Source organism: Anopheles gambiae, chromosome 2, assembly GCF_943734735.2.
Source record: "Anopheles gambiae chromosome 2, idAnoGambNW_F1_1, whole genome shotgun sequence".
Taxonomy (NCBI): Eukaryota; Metazoa; Arthropoda; class Insecta; order Diptera; family Culicidae; genus Anopheles; species Anopheles gambiae.
In genome coordinates this window covers 72,862,822-72,881,424 of record NC_064601.1, presented here as the reverse complement: position 1 = coordinate 72,881,424, position 18,603 = coordinate 72,862,822, and the positions used below count along the sequence as shown (strand labels likewise).

General features: G+C 41.0%; 1 protein-coding gene and 1 long non-coding RNA gene across 3 annotated transcripts; one reads left to right on the top strand and one right to left on the bottom strand.

Annotated features, from left to right (window-relative positions):
- Window positions 1-9,792: 9,792 nt before the first annotated feature.
- Window positions 9,793-11,062, top strand: LOC133391800 (uncharacterized). The gene is made up of 3 exons (XR_009765268.1): window positions 9,793-10,300; window positions 10,371-10,472; window positions 10,550-11,062. It is a non-coding gene; the product is annotated as an uncharacterized LOC133391800 (long non-coding RNA).
- A 2,406-nt stretch (window positions 11,063-13,468) lies between these two features.
- Window positions 13,469-15,960, bottom strand: LOC133391979 (uncharacterized). 2 transcript variants are annotated; one of them, XR_009765401.1, is made up of 3 exons: window positions 14,176-15,960; window positions 13,774-14,064; window positions 13,469-13,688 (listed from the first exon to the last, which is right to left on the bottom strand). XR_009765401.1 is itself a non-coding variant. In XM_061649502.1 (2 exons), exons 1-2 carry the CDS (start codon window positions 14,038-14,040, stop codon window positions 13,569-13,571), a joined length of 387 nt encoding a protein of 128 aa, XP_061505486.1. In that variant the 5' UTR covers window positions 14,041-14,126; the 3' UTR covers window positions 13,469-13,568. The 2 variants fall into 2 exon arrangements, 1 of the variants encoding a protein (XP_061505486.1); XM_061649502.1 differs by lacking the exon at window positions 14,176-15,960 and having other exon boundaries at window positions 13,774-14,126.
- Window positions 15,961-18,603: the final 2,643 nt, after the last annotated feature.

Below are 18,603 nucleotides of genomic sequence, written 5' to 3'. Positions count from 1 at the left end.
ATTGTGTTGGTGCAAAAGAAACGAAGCACAGCGGGTCTCTCAAATTTTCGTCCAATTTCTTTATTAAATTTTGACTACAAACTTCTCTCAAGAATGCTTAAAATACGTATGCAGGGAATAATTGAAACATGGCACATCATTTCACCATCACAAAAATGTAGTAACAAACCGCATAATATTTTTGAAGCTTTTCTTGCTATCAAAGAGAAAATAATAGACTTCAAGAGAAAGAGAATCAGGGGCAAACTCGTCTCTTTCGATCTCACTCAAGCATTTGATCGTGTAGATAGGAGGTTCCTTTGGACAACGATGGCCTCCTTGGGATTCAACGCAAGATTAATAGAACTTTTAATGTATATTGGAAATCAATCCTCGTCACGGTTACTAGTAAATGGCCACCTCTCCCCATCGTTTCCTATCCAACGATCCGTAAGGCAGGGTAAGGTTTCTTCTTCTGTGGTACCACACCATCCACCTGAATTTTTCTATGACTATGTCCCAATTGTTGCTCATTGCTTCACGGATGTTATTGGTGAATAGAATGCCGAGAAGTCGTAGTCGTTCTACCGTACGAAGTCATGGTGTTTCTATTGTGTTATTGGTGGTGATGTGTCCTATGTCTAGTGCTGTTGTTTTTTCCATACTTAGCATTGCACCAGAATAGTACCCGAATGTTTCTATTGTTTGTCGCACTAGCTCGATTTTGTTAAGGGAGGTGGAAATTACCGATATATCGTCAGCATAAGCATTGATCAGGTCATTCTGATTGTTACAAAGGCCTTCGAGTGTGGTGAGGAGCGGGTGAAGATACAAAACAAACAACATCGTACTCCGCAGTGTAATTTCGATTTTCACTAGCGTATCTGGCGGCGGCTGGTGGAAGCTTTTTTTGGTCGTTATGTGTGACCACAAAATAATGTGCTCCAGAAAATACATTATTTTTCCATATTTTTCACTTTAACTGGACTGGGAAAGCTTTGTAATTGATACATAAATATTTGTTGCAAGTATTTCAGCCGTTTTCGCATCAAAAAACGGTGAAAAAACTACTTAATTTTTAGATCCAGCACAACCATTCCCCCGACGACCAAAAAAAGCTTCCACCAGCCGCCGCCAGATGCGCTAGTGAAAATCGAAATTGCACTGCGGAGTACGATCAATGTAGCCCGGCATTAAAACTCTAGGCAACTGACAATATGAATAAAATAATAATAATTATTATTATTTTAATTATAAAGGCCGGGCTACATTGATCGTACTCGCTGGTGTAATTTTGATTTTCACTAGCGCATCTGGCGGCAGCTGACCGAAGCATTTTGCCAAACAATTTAGAGCCGCTCCAGAAAATGCGTTATTGTTCCATGTTTTTTACTTTAACTGGACTGGAAAAGCTTTGTAATTGATAGATAAACATATTGTGCAAGTATTTCAGCCATTTTCGCATTAAAAAACGGTGAAAAAATAACTTAAATTTGAGATCCGGCATACCATTCTCTCGACGACCAAAAAAAGCTTCCACCAGCCGCCGCCAGATGCGCTAGTGAAAATCAAAATTACGCTTGCGAGTACGATCAATGTAGCCTGGCCTTAAAAATTATATTAGAAAAAATAATAATAATTATTATTATTATTTTTTTTTTATAAAAATATTTATTACATGTGTTTATTTACTTAACATTATTTACAACAGTCAACAGGAAAGAACATCTAAATCAATCACAGGATCATTGTTTCCAATGATGTGGATGATATAGTTTGAAAATATGCGAAGTATTTCACTACAAGTTGCTGCACTTAAACCACTTAACTCAGGAACGTGTAGATCTTCGTAGGATAGTTGTCTGTTGGGATTGATATCGTTAAGACGTCTTTGTAAAAATGCCCATGCTGGTTTTGATCGGTGACACACCGAGAACTTATGTTTGAGTGTTTCATCCATTGGGCAGTGTGGGCAGGTTGGTGATGTAATGCGATGATGCCGAGAAAGATCGGCACAATTTTTTATTTTATTACTCACCAGTAGATATAGGTATGATCTTTGTTCGGAATTTAGCTTTCGACTGCTTATGTTATGCCAGACCCTGCGCCAATTTCTTGTTGGTGTCTCCAAACATACTTTGGGATTTGGTAGAGACTTTGTTATCTTTTTTGTCAGACTTTTTGTCGTTATTATGGTATCCAATCCAATTGGTATAGTCACCATATGTTTTTTTACAGTTTTTAGGCATGGATAGCTGCTTGGGACATTTGCTTCATTTACGTTATTAATTATCTCGGAGCTTGCGCAAAGGCTGTCTCTGTGTGTTATATATCGGTTACATAGCAGTGCTGGAACTTTTATGGCTGGAATGTGAAGGTTTAGTCCTCCACGCAATTTTGGAAGAGCAAGTTGTTGTAGAGGAACACTAGTACATCCACTTCCACTCCAGAGTAATAATCCTATAAGTGACGTTATTTTTGCTATGTCCATTTCTCGAGCACCACACACCGAGGCTGTAAACCAAACCTTGGGCAATATGAATGTATTAAGCAGCGTGATTTTTTGGCATAGATTAAGGTTTCTTCTTCTGTGGTACCACACCATCCACCTGAATTTTTCTATGACTATGTCCCAATTGTTGCTCATTGCTTCACGGATGTTATTGGTGAATAGAATGCCGAGAAGTCGTAGTCGTTCTACCGTACGAAGCCATGGTGTTTCTATTGTGTTATTGGTGGTGATGTGTCCTATGTCTAGTGCTGTTGTTTTTTCCATACTTAGCATTGCACCAGAATAGTACCCGAATGTTTCTATTGTTTGTCGCACTAGCTCGATTTTGTTAAGGGAGGTGGAAATTACCGATATATCGTCAGCATAAGCATTGATCAGGTCATTCTGATTGTTACAAAGGCCTTCGAGTGTGGTGAGGAGCGGGTGAAGATACAAAACAAACAACATCATTGACAAGGGATCACCCTGCCTTACGGATCGTTGGATAGGAAACGATGGGGAGAGGTGGCCATTTACTAGTAACCGTGACGAGGATTGATTTCCAATATACATTAAAAGTTCTATTAATCTTGCGTTGAATCCCAAGGAGGCCATCGTTGTCCAAAGGAACCTCCTATCTACACGATCAAATGCTTGAGTGAGATCGAAAGAGACGAGTTTGCCCCTGATTCTCTTTCTCTTGAAGTCTATTATTTTCTCTTTGATAGCAAGAAAAGCTTCAAAAATATTATGCGGTTTGTTACTACATTTTTGTGATGGTGAAATGATGTGCCATGTTTCAATTATTCCCTGCATACGTATTTTAAGCATTCTTGAGAGAAGTTTGTAGTCAAAATTTAATAAAGAAATTGGACGAAAATTTGAGAGACCCGCTGTGCTTCGTTTCTTTTGCACCAACACAATAATTCCATCCACGAAGCAGCTAGGTATATTGCCTTGAAGAGCATCATTCAGCACGTATGTTAGTTCTCGAGATATTATATCGAAAGTGCGAATATAAAACTCCTTTGGAATCCCATCGGGACCAGGAGATTTACGTGAAGCAGATTTTTTTATTGCAAAGAGGACTTCATGCCTGTTAAAATCATTCATGCAACTCCTGTTTTCAACACAATCGTCTGGTATTACTTGACTGCTGGAGAAATTGTTACTTGGTGTTTCCGTGTGTTGTACTGATTGGTTATTTTGAGAGTCAGGTGTCCTCTCAGCGTATAATTCAGAATATTTTCTGTACATGTAGTTATTAATCTCCTCCACTGATTCTAAGCTTATGCCTTCGCCTGTTTGGAAACTGGTTATGATGTTTTGTCTCTTCCTCCGCTCCTGCAGATGAAATGTGGAGACAGTTTCTCCATCAATAAATGTTTCATTTATACGTGTAAAATGATGCGAAAAACGTCTTTCAAGAGAGTAGAAGTAGAGAAGTAGAGCAAGCATTTTTCCTTTCAATAAATTTATATTCTTTAGTTCATCTGGTTGTTGTAAATATTTTTCGTAGGATAAGCTTAGCTGTTTTTGAAGAACATTTTGATGCAGGCGAAAGTCATTGTATTTTTCATTGGTTTTCCATCGAAAAAAAGATTTTATTTTGGGTTTGGCACATTCTACCCACCATTTTATCCATGTGTTGTAAAATCTCTTTTGCCTTGTCCACCTTTCCCATTGAATTATAAATTCTTCTAGGACTTCGTTAGAAAGTATGTGAGCACGAAGTTGCCAGTATCCGTTTCTGCGCGGAGCTGGAGGAATCGGGAGGGTGAGATGGATTGTTAGTGCCTTGTGATCTGAGAAGGAGACTACTTGCATATTTGTCGTTCTAAGTTTTGTGCTAAGAGTTTTGGTTACGTAGCATCGATCGATGCGCGATCCCGATCCACGAGCTATAAAAGAGAACTCTACAGAGTTTCCTCTCAGCACCTCTCAGCTATCGCATAATCCTAGACTGTTAATGACGTTCTGGAGCGCAAGACTTACATCCCCTCCACCCGTAGCGTCATTTGATTTTAATACGCAATTAAAATCACCCGCGAGAATTACGGGCTCTTGTGCGTTTCGCAGGTAGAACGGCAATGTGTGGCTGAAAAATGTTTCTCGCTCTGCTCTCCGTTGACTGCCTGACGGAGCGTAGATATTGCAGAGAGTACCAGTGTTCTCGAGTCGGATGGAGATTAGACGAGAATCTAAGCTGCGCTCTACGTGAGAGTATTTAAGCTGTTCGCGTAACGCAATTGCAGTGCCTCTCATGTATCGTTTACATTTGTCACGACATTATAGCCAGGGATTGTTAAATTTGTTTGATATACTTCTTGCATGAATATAATATCTAATCAGTGGTTCGTATAAATGCAAACTGCAAAGCGTCTATTTTTGTTTTGTTGGATATGGTATTCAAGTTCACTGAACCAATGTTATAACTACATTCATTAGCCATTTATAACTGAGCTTATATATATATATATATATATATATATATATATATATATATATATATATATATATATATATATTTTTATATATATATATATATATATATATATATATATATATATATATATATATATATATATATATATATATATATTTATATATATATATATATATATATATATATATATATATATATATATATATATATATGTATATATATATATATATATATATATATATATATATACATATATATATATATATATATATATATATTTATATATATATATATATATATATATATATATATATATATATATATATATATATATATATATATATATATATATATATATATATATATATATATATATATATATCAGTGGATTTACTTATAAATGGTTCTTACATCGTTTTAGGATGTTTGAGTGGGCGTCCGGGTTTACGTTTGGTTTGCGAGCCCTGGGAAGAAGAGGATGCATCACTCTCCGGACTATCATCTGTGGGTCGCTTTGTACCAGTGTTATTCTCTTCTGTCGGTTCTGAGAGAGGATCGGATGGAAAATCGAGCGGCGTTTTGAAGATTATTACATCTTCACTGTTCGCTGCTTGAACTATTTCCATGCCTTCGCCTGCGTTTTTTTGTATTGTTTTTGTTAGAAGAACTATCGGTTCGTGTGTGTGTTGTGCTGAAGCCGCGGTTTGTGTAGCGGCCTGTGGCACGTTTGTTGGTTTTATACTCCCTTGTGTGTTTGCTTGAGTAACCTTTTCAAGCCTTTGTTGAAGGTTAACATGAGGCACCGATGGGTTGTGTTGTTGGTGTGTGTGTTTTTTTGTTGTGTGTTTGGAAACAGGTGATACTATTGTGGGCGCATACGAATTCTGTGCTGCTCTTTCCATCCTATTGACTGCACAACCCACACCATGATGTGCTGGCAGCTGACAATGCGCACAGGTGCGAACTTGCCCGCGATAAGTTACACCTGTCACCTCTCCTTCGATCGTGATGTATGAAGCTATCGGTAGTTTGCGTATCATGCGCACTGCTCGTGTTCCCATTAGGATACCAGCAAGCCGGCTTCCTTCCGGATGCCGTTGTTCGCGTATGCTAAGTATCTCCCCGTACTTAGCCATCTCTGCTCGAACTTCATCGTCGGTTATGTAGTAGGGCAGGTCCTGAAGGAAAACATCGATCGCACCATCCTCCATCTCGATGTCAAATGGCTTGAACACGTTTCCGCACTTCCTCCCGTGTTTCCCTTTATTCCTCTCCACTACCGCTTGCGCTTGCTCTAGTGTACCCATTTGTAGATACACCGTGCTCCGAATGAAGTGTAGGTGAGTTCGGATTAGATTGTCCGTCGGGAGAACCATCTTGACGATTAGATCATAGATCTCTTCTTTCGATGGTTTTACTTCAATATCAGCAAAGCTAATACGAAGCGTATTCTCCCATCTTCTCTCTGCACTGTTCATCCTAGTTGTACTTGAACTTAGTTGTCTTTAAATTGTTTTGGTTTGCTTTCTCGCGTGAATACGTCTGCTCTTTACAAATGACACGAGAGAACTTGATTAAAATAACAAAAATAAAAAAATAATAATAATTATAATAATAATAATATTATGATTATTATTATTAATAATAATAATAATAAAAATAATAATAATAATAATAATCCTAATAATAAAAATAAAAATAATAATAATAATAATAATAATAATATTAATAATAATAATAATAATAATAATAATAATAATAATAATAATAATAATAATAATAATAATAATAATAATAATAATATTAATAATAATAATAATAATAATAAAAATAAAAATAATAATAATAATATACGCGGGTGTTTTTTTCTGCATTAAGTCAGTCAAGTTCCAAAGTTCAAAGCAACAACATCGTGTCTTCATCAATTTCGAAACTTCTTCTTCATCATTAACACCTTCATAACAGGATTTTTCAAGGGTTCGAAAATGTAAACGGATTTGCATAAGTTCGTTGGTTGTATGAGGAACTATTCCACGCAAAGGAGTGAAATTATGGTTTAATTCTTCATTATCCCATCTGTCTCTCCTCGTTATTTCAGTTCTTCTAATAAAATTATGAAGGTATACTGTAGTAAGTACTATCATGCTGGCCGTTTCTGGATTCAGTTACATAGTCCCATAGTAGTCGAAGAACTCTAAACATTGAGTCTCCCGAAAGCCATTTCAACAACCCTTCGTGCCAGAGAATGGCGTTCGTTAAAAAGGCGTTCTATTTAACCACTCTCTGTAACACCACCGAAAGGTCTCCCAAGAGCATATACGGGACTCTGATGGAAGAATTTTGATTTACCGGTTCGGCCTCTGGGATGTTTAATTCCTTTCATTCCAGCATACCGTAAAGACGAGAGGTCCTTAAAATTCCACCGTCTCATATGCGACCCTTGCACCCAACGTCAACAAACATCAAATTGCAGTCAGCATCCGCAACACAATACTAAAAAAATGTTTGTAGTTATAATATTCCGTTCCACTTTTGACAGCAGCTTTGATGGCAACACGTTTTCCATCGATGGCACAAATAGCATGGGGAATCTTCCATTTGGCATTGAATGCATCCGACACCGTAAGCCATTCTTGCTGTGTCGACGGAAGCTGTAATAAGACATTTAGAAACATAATTAAAATAAGTTTCAAATTAATTAGCAACAAATATAATAATTATTTTTTTTACGAACCTTTACGTATTTGCGAAGATAAATTAGCAAACTGTTGCACACTTCTGAGATGAACAATGATATCGATTGTTCAGATACCTATGATGTGATAAAAAAAGATTGCAACATTAATTAATTTACTCTTTTCCGCAATATTCAATCAATAACTTACTCGACTGGCGTATTCCAAGCTTTTGAAGCTATCACCAGAAGCCAGAAATCTTAGTTTTATAATAAGTTTGTTTTTTGGTGTAATCCTGCCTACGGATGTGGAGTGTTATAGTGAGTGAGTGTTCTCACCAATCCATCCGGCCTGCGGGATAGAATTATCCTTTCCTGTCGCATGAGAGATACATTTATCCCTCTCATCCCATCGCAAGGTTGCGACCAAGCCACCGCACGCGCGCGCCTTGTTTCCTTCAAGCTGCGTCGCAACTAAAAACCCCTCACACTTGGGCTTACATTCCTTCATCAACGGATCAACGATACACGTATCGGTCGCGAGTGAGACTCCCGCACTGTTTCCATCAGGCATTGTTAATGATAACCGCTCTGAAACTGCTTCGGAGTTGCATTCTTCTATTTTAGATACTGCATGTTGTTGCTCAGTTTCTCTATTCTGGACCGCAATCAATATTCGTCTTTCAAGGAAAGCCTTTACAGTGCTGATTTCTTCATTCAACCCATCAGGATGCAGCCGTCAATGGTGATATGACCCGATAAGGTTTTCATTTGGATTAGTGTTCGTGTGCAGTGTTGTTTGTGAGGTAGTGTTAGTAACCGTTCCAGCTAAGTTTGTTGTGTTTGTCGTGCGTGTACGCCTTGTCGCAATAGTTTTGCTCGTTTGCCATCAAGAGCGTTCGCCATCGAAATGCGTCAATCTTGCGCCATTATTGTGTTGTAGGTCATTACCCTTGGAACTTGAAACCAAATGCTTGGTTGGAACTTGGCATTGTGGTGTGCCAATAATATTTGTGCCGCTGTGCCTCTGCGATTCTTGCGTTGTGAAATGCTCGTCTCCCGGTGACTTAATATTCGATGCTCCCGAATCAGTTGTTGCCCAGCACCGCTTTTCGTCACTCCCGGACTCATTCGTATCGCATAATTCGCGAAGCTCGCGCTCAAGTTCCAATATGCCGTTGCTCTCTTTTGATCTCGAGAAACCTGCGTTCGATCTTGGCTTTTACAAATCGCAGCGCTTCTGCATACGTTTTCTGGAACACTAATTCCCGATAGTTTTGAGATGGAAAGTCTTGGCGAAAGGTCTCACACACGTTGCCAATAGCTACTGATGAAATTGGAGATTCAGCCATCGAATCTGCCGCTTGTTGGTCCCGCACCTGCATTTGTGGTATCGTGTCACAGCCCGTGACGCACCTGCTCGTGCCCGCCTCAAACGGAAATCCTCTATCAGCTTCACGCGTTGTGGTCGAACCGACTGGCCCTCTGGCAAACACTTGAACGCCGTTGCGCTCCGCGGTCTGTCTTCTTATCGGCCTTGATGCTGGCTCTCGTTCCACACGGTGAAAATACTGCACGAAATCCATTTTCTTTTCACTATTGAACCTCGTTATTCTTGCAGCACCTTCTAACTTCACGCGCCTTTCCTATCGTTACCACAGTGAATATTTGTTTCGCGATATAGTGCCGAGTGTAGAAATGTTTCTAAACTAATTTTTTGGAATGTTAGAAACTGCCGTTCTAACTCGGAAAAATTGAATAAAATGAATTTCTTAGGTTGGCACTACAGGTGCACCAAAAAATTAGTTTACTTTTATTCTTGATATCGCTTATTCACTTTTGGATATTTTCTTGTTATTGTCCCCGTTTATGTGATTTCCTTGCCTTTTTATCTCTTTTCGCGCGCACAAAACATCGCCTTGGCTGACAGTCCGTTGGAACCTTATAACAATTTCCAACACCTTATCTTCATCGAATAGTTACGGGTTTGTATTATTTTCAGATATTACAAACAATTCATTACGGAATTCTGATATGCTATATTCTGATATGTTTCGCATGTCACTTTTGTCTTAAAAATATCTAATTTTACAATATACAGTCTCCTGGGATTCAGTTGAATGTGCTGCTTTGTGAATCCCAAAGAGATTGGCCCCTGCTGCCGTCTCATTGTTGGCGACTGCATTGGCCAGGCGGCTTCACACCACCCACTGCAGCCGCACATCAAGGGAGGAAGTCATTCTCCCTCCCTTAAGCGCATCACCTTCTGCATCGGCGTCGGCGTATACCCAAGTAGCAACCGAAGCTTTTTTCTCCCAGTTTCAACCCCCTCTTGTCCAAAAACATCCTTCGCTCACTATTCCTATCCCATTTCTACATTCTACAACGTTTGTTGCGTTCTCGCTCATCAGGGTGTTAGTCAATTCTCTCTTGCCACACGAAGAGAATTCTCCTGCACACTTGTGTGTTTGATTCTACCCATCCCTGTTGAACACAAGTCATTTTCTTCCATCACACTCATCAGGGTGTTTGCTCTTTTCCATCCAAGCCAAAGAGCGACTTCAGTGTGCTCTGAACCGTGGACGTGAGAGTGTGTGTTTGTGTGCTGCGTGAACTATTTTTCCTGCGTAAAACACTTTCCCGTACTGCACCATCCACGGTGTTCTTTCTGCTTCATCGGAGGACGAATTTTTATCATCTAATTGTTTGGGTAAGTGTCCTTTTCTAAGTGTCTAGTGTTATGTGACATTTATTCAAATTAAAACATTGCACTTTACAAGTTTCAGATGTGTGCTGTTACCGCAAGCTGTTCTCCAAACCTCTTCAAATTGCAACACTGTGTGCGCAGGCGTTCAAGGTTCAATTGATCCTCAAGCACAAAGGTAAGTTTGTTACATCTTCAAATAAGTGTAATCTTTTCAACAAAGTGTGTGTATTAATTGTGTACTTTCATCAACAGCATTCATACAACACCGCGGTTGAGGCGCGCCAAATTTGATGACATCTTCCCGGAACCAAGCAGGCTGAACATGCGCATCACCAAACGGGCTCCAGCGCGGTGTGAAGAGAGAGGAAGAAGAGAAGACAGAATTGGAAATAGCCGCGCCAGTCTACCAACCACCGTGTGTGTGTATGTAAATATGTGAGAACACATGTGTGAATCCTATTGTGGGAACTGCAAAAAGAAGAGAAATAAAGAGTGTGAAGCAGCTATCATCATCAGAAGCAAAATACTATGCTCGCAAACATTATTGTCACAAATTTACTCAACACAGTTTTCTGAATTGGTCGCCGTACCAATCGTTTAACACGTGCAGGCTGATGGCAGGTTCCAGGGCCTGACAGTAAACTTTCCCACTTGCCAGTGGCAGGCCCTGGAGCCTGCCATTGGCCTTTTGCTAGGGAAACAAACAACATTGTGAACAACTACATTTATTTATTTATATGGTCTAGTCGGAATAGTTATATTTAAAAAAATGTGCTTATTCACTAATATATAAATTTATAATTTATACATCACCAAAAGTAAATTTATGTTATTCATAATTCTGTCTGTTTGATACATCCGTTAAACAAACAAAATATACTTTATTAATCCTCTAATATAGCATTGAAGTGAAATTTAAGCAACTAATTTGTAATTTTTCGCATTTTTTCGTAGTTTTGAAATGTGATGGTGCTTTTCGTTTGTTAAAAGCCCTTTTTTCATTAGCTATTTTCATATTGAGAAATTTCATACGTACATTTATGCGATGTTTAGCAAATAGTTTTATTTTTATTTTATTTTTATTTTTTTTTTGAATCAAAGTTATCGGGCAGTATGCCTAAATAACTTAATGCTTACAGAGTACAATTTTAAAGTATGGCCCTAGAACTAACTTGAATATGCTGACGCAGCTGACTAACGGATTGATTGAAATCTGCTGATAACCCTAACCTATTATACACATCAATCATTTTGAGCAGTGGATCATTGGCACCAAAACCAGTCGATCAAAAAGGGCTTGTTAGTAGCTCTCTACTTCTAAGACCTCTAGAGGGAGTAGAAAAGCAAATAAAATTTAAAATGTCAGGTGCATCAAAATCTCCAATTAATAATTTATGCATAAAAGTCTCTAAGCCAAATAGTAAACACCGAACATTATACGAAGGACGTGGAATTTGGTTTGACCAGGGAAGACGATGAAACATAACACGTGTGATTTTTTTCTGATTTTTTTCAATTTTATCTATGTATGTGATTTGATGGGGACACCAAACTACACTGGCAAATTCCAGGATGGGACGGACTAAAGAACAGTATAATGTTTTTAAACTGAAAGGATCTTTAAAGTCGGCCGAGACACGTAAGACAAATCCTAACAGTTTAAGAGCTTTAGTGACGATAGTTTGATAATGGCTAGATAAACTAAGCTTACTGTCTAAAATAACTCCTAAGTCCCGAACCTGAGAAAAACGTGGAACGCTGTCTTCATTGATTTTGTAGTTATAAGTAATAGGATTTTTTTTCTTTGAGAATGTTATACAACTACATTTGCTAACATTAAGTAACATTTCATTATTAAAACACCATGCAGAAAAATAGTTTAACGAGTCTTGTAACATTTCACAGTCGTCAGAATATTTAACAGGTAGGAACATTTTTAGATCGTCAGCATATAATAACAATTTAACATGAGGAATAGCAAACACGACTTCGTTAATAAATATAATAAATAGTAAAGGTCCTAATATACTCCCTTGAGGAACACCAGATAAATTATGGAATGTGGCAGATAAACTAGTTCCTATCTTAACGTTAATGCAACGATCAGTTAAATAACTTCTTAACCACTCAACAACATTTGTGTGAACACCATACTTTGATAATTTAGATAGCAATAGAAAGTGGTTGACCTTGTCAAAAGCAGCGCAGAAGTCAGTATAAATGACGTCAACCTGTAAGCCCTTGTCAATATAGGAGTGGAAAAAGTTAAGTAAGTATATTAGATTGGTCTCAATCGATCGAGTTGTAGAATTTTTAACGGTAACTCGGGGAATCCTTTTTAAGTCGCTTAGCTAATCTCTTTGATTTATAACGTTTTTTGTTAAAATTCCCATTTGGGTGCATTCTCCATCTTGTATCCTTGTTTCAAAAAAGCTTCTGAAGGAACAAATAAACCAGCAACCAACAAATGTTTTACAAATGAAGGTGGATGGCTATACGAATGGTCGCTATTCAAATTAAGACTGAGATTACCCAAATTAAAATGTGGAACCCATAATATACTCGAGTCCATCGCTGTCTTGTTCAGGAAGCTCGATAGGGGAACTGCTGACGGAGCCTAACATTTCATTGATTCTCGAACTCAGGGTATCGGCTTGTATGTTTTGTTTAACTGGAGGTTGAATAAGGCCGAGGTAATGATTGATGCTGAAATTATATCACCGAAACGAACTCGTCACTCCACGTGCCAACGGTCTCTGGACTTGGGCGAGTTTCCTCCGTCACCACTGCAGGTCCGTTGCCTTGGCCCAGATGGGGGAGGCGTAGCGGATGACGGACTCAGCCACTCCAGCCAGCAATCCCCGCTTGGCCACCTGGGGGCCGCTGTGGTTTCTCATCACCGAGGTGACAACCGCCACCGCACGGAGGGCCTTGTCCGCGGCCGCTTCCACGTGCGGTCTCCACGATAGCTTCTCTTGAAGCTGAACCCCCAGAGAGCGAATCGATCTCCTAGTAGTGCAGGTCACCTCGCCGACGCGTACCGGAACCTCCAGTCGTCCTCGTCGCAGGCTAGAGATTAAGAACGCCTCGGTCTATGTATATTAATGGTGATAAATAAACGGCTGTTACCACGGATTTACACACTACACAGCAAACGATCACACACAACGCGTCTTTGACAGTTGTCAACATAGCGTGTCTACTGCTATCGCTCCGCATTTATCCGCTGTTTTATTGGTGTAATCTGGTTTTGCTATAATCAACACGGGTTTTAGTGTGTCCATAAGTGTAGTCTCGTGACCCTGCCATCGTGTTCCTGACGAGAACCACCGTGTTCGCGATATATTTGGATTTTATTTGTGGCTCCTTCGACGTTCATCTGCAGTGGCATCTAAAATGGAGGATGTGTGTTATGCATGTTCGGAAGCACTGGGCCCGGTTGAAGGGTCAATTACAAATATTGTGAGGGTACATACCATCTGGCGTGCACTAAGGTGCCTGTATCGGTCATCGACGAAGTGAAACGGATGGCCTCCCTGCACTGGAGTTGCATTGGGTGTACCAACGCCATCGGGAATCCGCGTAGCAAGGCGATCAAGGGCATGGGTATGCAGGTTGGGTTTCAGGCAGCCCTCACAGCTGCTGTTGATGCCATGAAGGCTAGCTTGGTCCCACCGGTAATACAGGAGATTCGGGATGGCTTTGCCGGAATCGCCACGGCCCATTCGGCATCCTTGCAACATAGCAATCAATTGCTCCCAGATGCACTACCAAACGGAAAAAGACGTAGATTATTTCGTGATGCAGTTGCATCCTCAGAGGCCGTGTTTGTTGACAGTGCAGCAATCTCAAACGTCACAAATACAAATAACACTCACCGGATCGATCGTCCTTCACTACCACCAATAATCACAGGTACTAATACAACCTCCGCTTCAATACCAACTGTTTCACAGACACCAAGAACCGATTATTTGTGGCTGCATCTTTCAAGGTTGGCTGCGTCCGTCACCATAGAGCAAGTTGTCTCGTTGGTGTGTTTGCAGTTGGACACTGCAGACGCAATTGCTTTTAGTCTGCTAAAAGCAGGAACGGTTCCTAGCCCATTGAGTGCTGTATCGTTCAAGGTCAGAATCCCTGCTGCCCTTCGTAGTAAGGCACTCAACGCAGCCTCCTGGCCGGTCGGGCTCGGTGTGCGTGAGTTCATCTCGCTCCCGCCGCGATCTCTACATTCACGAACACAACACACGAACACTTACACACCGATACCGCAACAACCCCGTAATCAGCAGACACCGGCACCACTACAGCCTCGCACTCAGCACTCACCGGCACCACAGCAGCCTTGTACCCAACGCAATAATCCGCACAATAATCCGTACTCACCTGCACATATCCATGAACCCGCACGAACACAAACCGAACAATCACCAACCGATATGAACTGCACTCTCCCTTCACCCACTCTTCCGTCCACGTCACGTTCAAAAACACTTCAAACTACACTGGTTCAATTTTTTCCGAAGTAACCGCACTACAGCAGCGCACCCATATTTTATGCATACGGCTCGAGCAAATCCTTCGACAACAAACACAATACACTCATCTTCTACGATAAGCTCGCTCAATTGCAACACCACAGCGCCTACTAACACTATGCAACAAGCACCCACTGATCGAGCGGCTTGTATCACTGTGTACTATCAGAATGTGCGTGGCCTGCGTTCTAAAGCCGATGAGTTCCGTTTGTCGGTTCTTGAGACGGAATACGATGTATTGGTACTCACTGAAACTTGGCTCGATCCCTGTATTCCCACCGCTCTCCTCCTAGGAGATGAGTATCGTGTTTACCGATGCGACCGGGATGCCACTAACAGCTCTCACTCTCGTGGGGGTGGTGTTTTAATTGCATGCAACGTTTCTCTTCTCTCTTATGTGCTTCCTACGTTGCCGCAACTGTTAGAACTCACTTGCGTATGTATTCAGTTATGCGACCACCGTTTGTTTATTGCCGCTGCCTACCTGCCTCCTAACCATAGCATGAATGAGGAGAAAATAAGTGCATTGATCGACTTCGTTGCTAATATCAGCACTACTCTTGGTCCGAGAGACAGGTTCATGCTTATTGGTGATTTCAACCAATCTACGCTATCCTGGACATCGGCATCAGAGGAAAATGGAGCTGCTTTTGATTTCTATGAGCCTCATGCACGCTCCGCGCGCAGTGTCCAGTTCGTTGATGGTTTGCATCAGAGTGGACTATACCAGCTTAACTCCAATACTAACTCATCGGGGCGAATACTTGACCTAATTTACGCAAATTGGCCAGCTGCATCTACATGTTCTTCAATACGTGTCTGTGAATATCCCCTTACTACTATCGACGAACACCACCCTCCGCTTGACTTTGACTTGGACAACGTAGCCCCAGTTACGATCGCTACAGCCATTGATGCTGATAAAAGGCTGAATTATGCTCGTGTTGACCTTCCAAAATTGGAGCGATTGATTTTATCTTTTGACAATTCTTTTAACTGTTCGGACTATTCAACCATTGACGATGCCACAGAGGCTTTTTGTGAGTTCATGAGATCTGCTATATGTGAATGCACTCCTGTTAAAATTCCTCGTCGTGGACCACCATGGGCTGATCGCACACTAAATGCATTAAAAAAAGAAAAAAAAGAAAAGCCTATTCTGATCAACGAGCAGAACGAAACAGCAGGTCACGTCTTTATTACAACAGAGTTCATTCTCTCTATAGCCGATATAATAGATCCTGTCACCGAAGTTATTTGAAACAAACTGCACGTTCCCTCTGCAAGTACCCTAGGCGCTTTTGGAGTTATATGGACAAAAAACGAAAATCTGCTGGGCTACCAAGCATTATACGTTATGACGGTGACAGTGCCTGTTCCCTGCCAGAAATGTGTAAATTGTTTGCCTTGCGCTTCAAGGACAACTTCGCTTCTCAAACTACTGGTCCAGAAGATGTGGCCGATGCTCTCTCTAACACACCTGTTGGTGCACTGCTCCCTATGCTACCAGTCATCACTGTCGATACGATCATCTCTGCCATCAAACGTGTCAAATCCTCATATACCCCTGGCCCAGATGGTATACCAGCCGTTATCCTAAAGTGGTGTGCTTCTGCACTTGCTCCCTCGCTGATGAAGATTTTTAAGGAGTCCCTGAGGTGTGGAACCTTTCCTGCCACTTGGAAATCTTCCTGGATGACACCCATCTACAAGAAGGGCTGTAAGAATGATGCTGTAAACTATCGTGGCATAACCTCACTCAGCGTGTGTGCAAAGGTGTTCGAAATGATAATCTACGAGCCATTGTTGGCCTCGGCCTGCAACTATTTTAGTGAGAATCAACATGGTTTTGTACCCAGGTGATCTACAACGACTAATCTACTAGAATTAGTTAGCAAATGCCATAAATCTATCGATACAACTAGATGCTATTTATACGGATATCAAGACAGCATTAGACAGTGTATCGCACTCCATCTTGCTAGCGAAACTCGACTTACTTGGTCTCCCAAACCCTATGATAATGTGGCTTAGTTCGTACCTTACAGATCGTCAATATTCTGTGAAATTATGCCCGTACATGTCAAGTCCAGTACATGCATCTTCTGGAGTCCCGCAGGGCAGCAACCTGGGTCCTTTGCTGTTCCTTCTTTTCATCAACGACGCGACGTTGATCCTTCCGGCTGATATCATCTACTGCACGCAGATGACGCGAAAATTTTTCGTGTTATTCGTGAACCAGAAGACCACGCCCGACTGCAAACTTCCTTACATGAGTTCCAGTGTTGGTGCAACCGTAATGCTTTATCCCTATGCACAGATAAATGTGAAGCCATCACTTTCAGTCGTTCTCGCTGCCCATCATTGTATGAATATGCGCTTGATGGACAGTCCTTGGCGCGAAAACAATGTGTTAAGGATCTAGGTGTTTTGCTCGATACAAAACTATCATTTAAGGATTAGCTGGATCACGTAGTAGCCACCAGCAACAGAATGCTAGGACTAGTTATCAATATGACTCGCGAGCTTAATGATATACCTTGCACCAAGGCGCTCTATTGCTCACTTATCCGGTCGTTGATGGAATATGCAAATATCGTATGGTGGCCAACTGCAGCGCGTCCGTTAGCTCGATTGGAATCAATCCAGCGCAAAATTTCACGATTTGCACTTCGCTCATGGAACCAAAGGCTCGATTACCGGACTAGGTGTTTACTACTCGGGCTACCCACCCTAAGTGAGCGAATACGAAAAGCCAGGTTGTCGTTCATCACGGGACTTCTCGACGGCCGTATTGACTCTCCGTCACTACTGGCTGCCATCAACCTGTACGTTCCGGCCAGGCCGCTCCGGACTCGGGCAATGTTGGCCCTCGACGACCGTAGAACGCAATTTGGCTCCTCTGACCCGTTCCTACTCATGTGCCGTGCTTTCAACGCAGTCAGCGACGCTTTTGAGCCGAGGATTTCGCCAACTGAGTTTAATGATCGTGTTTCTGTGTTAAATTTGGTTCCATGGTGCACATTTTTATGTTCTATGTTATTGTAACCCATTGTAAAGAACTCATTGTAAAACATTGCTAAAATGGTTCAAGAGGGCATTATTGTCCATCGATAGACAAATAAACATAAACATAAACATAAACAACTTAGCGAGTAATGGACTCGAAACAACCGTTTATCACAAATGTAAACACGGAGCGTCAATACGAGCGTCTGCTTCCAGTGAATGTTCCATTAGCGAATGCGGGCTAAGAGGAAAAGAACATCTCTTTCAGTGAGAAGGAGTCCTGGGATAAAAATAGCCTGAGCGCGATCACATCTGCTTTCAAGCGATTCTAGGACCAGCATACGACATCTAATTACATAAGTAGGCAACTGGGCAGTGCGACCAAGGAATCGCCTGAAGACGCTGGAGCAGCGCTGAACTCGTTCAATTTTTGCCGTCTAGACTTGGGCAAAATGATTTCAGACAACACAGCCATATTCAAGAATCGGGCACACTAGGGCGCAGAATAATCCCTTTAAACATTTTGGGTCAGTTATTAGGTTGGTAAATCTGCGGATAAGCCCAAGCACCTTAAACGCACTAGAAATGATATGCTCGTATTGTGACGAGAAGGAGAGTTTTGATTCAAGGATCACTCCCAGGTCGCGTGTCACATTAACACGGTATAGTTGGAAGGAGTTAAGGAAATAGCACCAACAGGACAGAGAATTGAGGATAGATTGAAGGTTGGAGCCTTGAAAATCCTTGGACTTGGTGTTG

What these genes read in the sequence shown, in the direction of transcription:
- LOC133391979 (XM_061649502.1), bottom strand. Translation starts at nt 14,040, where the DNA reads ATGTTGCAAGGATGCCGAATGGGCCGTGGCGATTCCGGCAAAGCCATC. An exon ending in ACCTTAGTGCACGCCAGATG is followed by an intron (nt 13,689 to 13,773) that starts GTATGTACCCTC and finishes CCTCCATTTTAG; the next exon opens with ATGCCACTGCAGATGAACGT.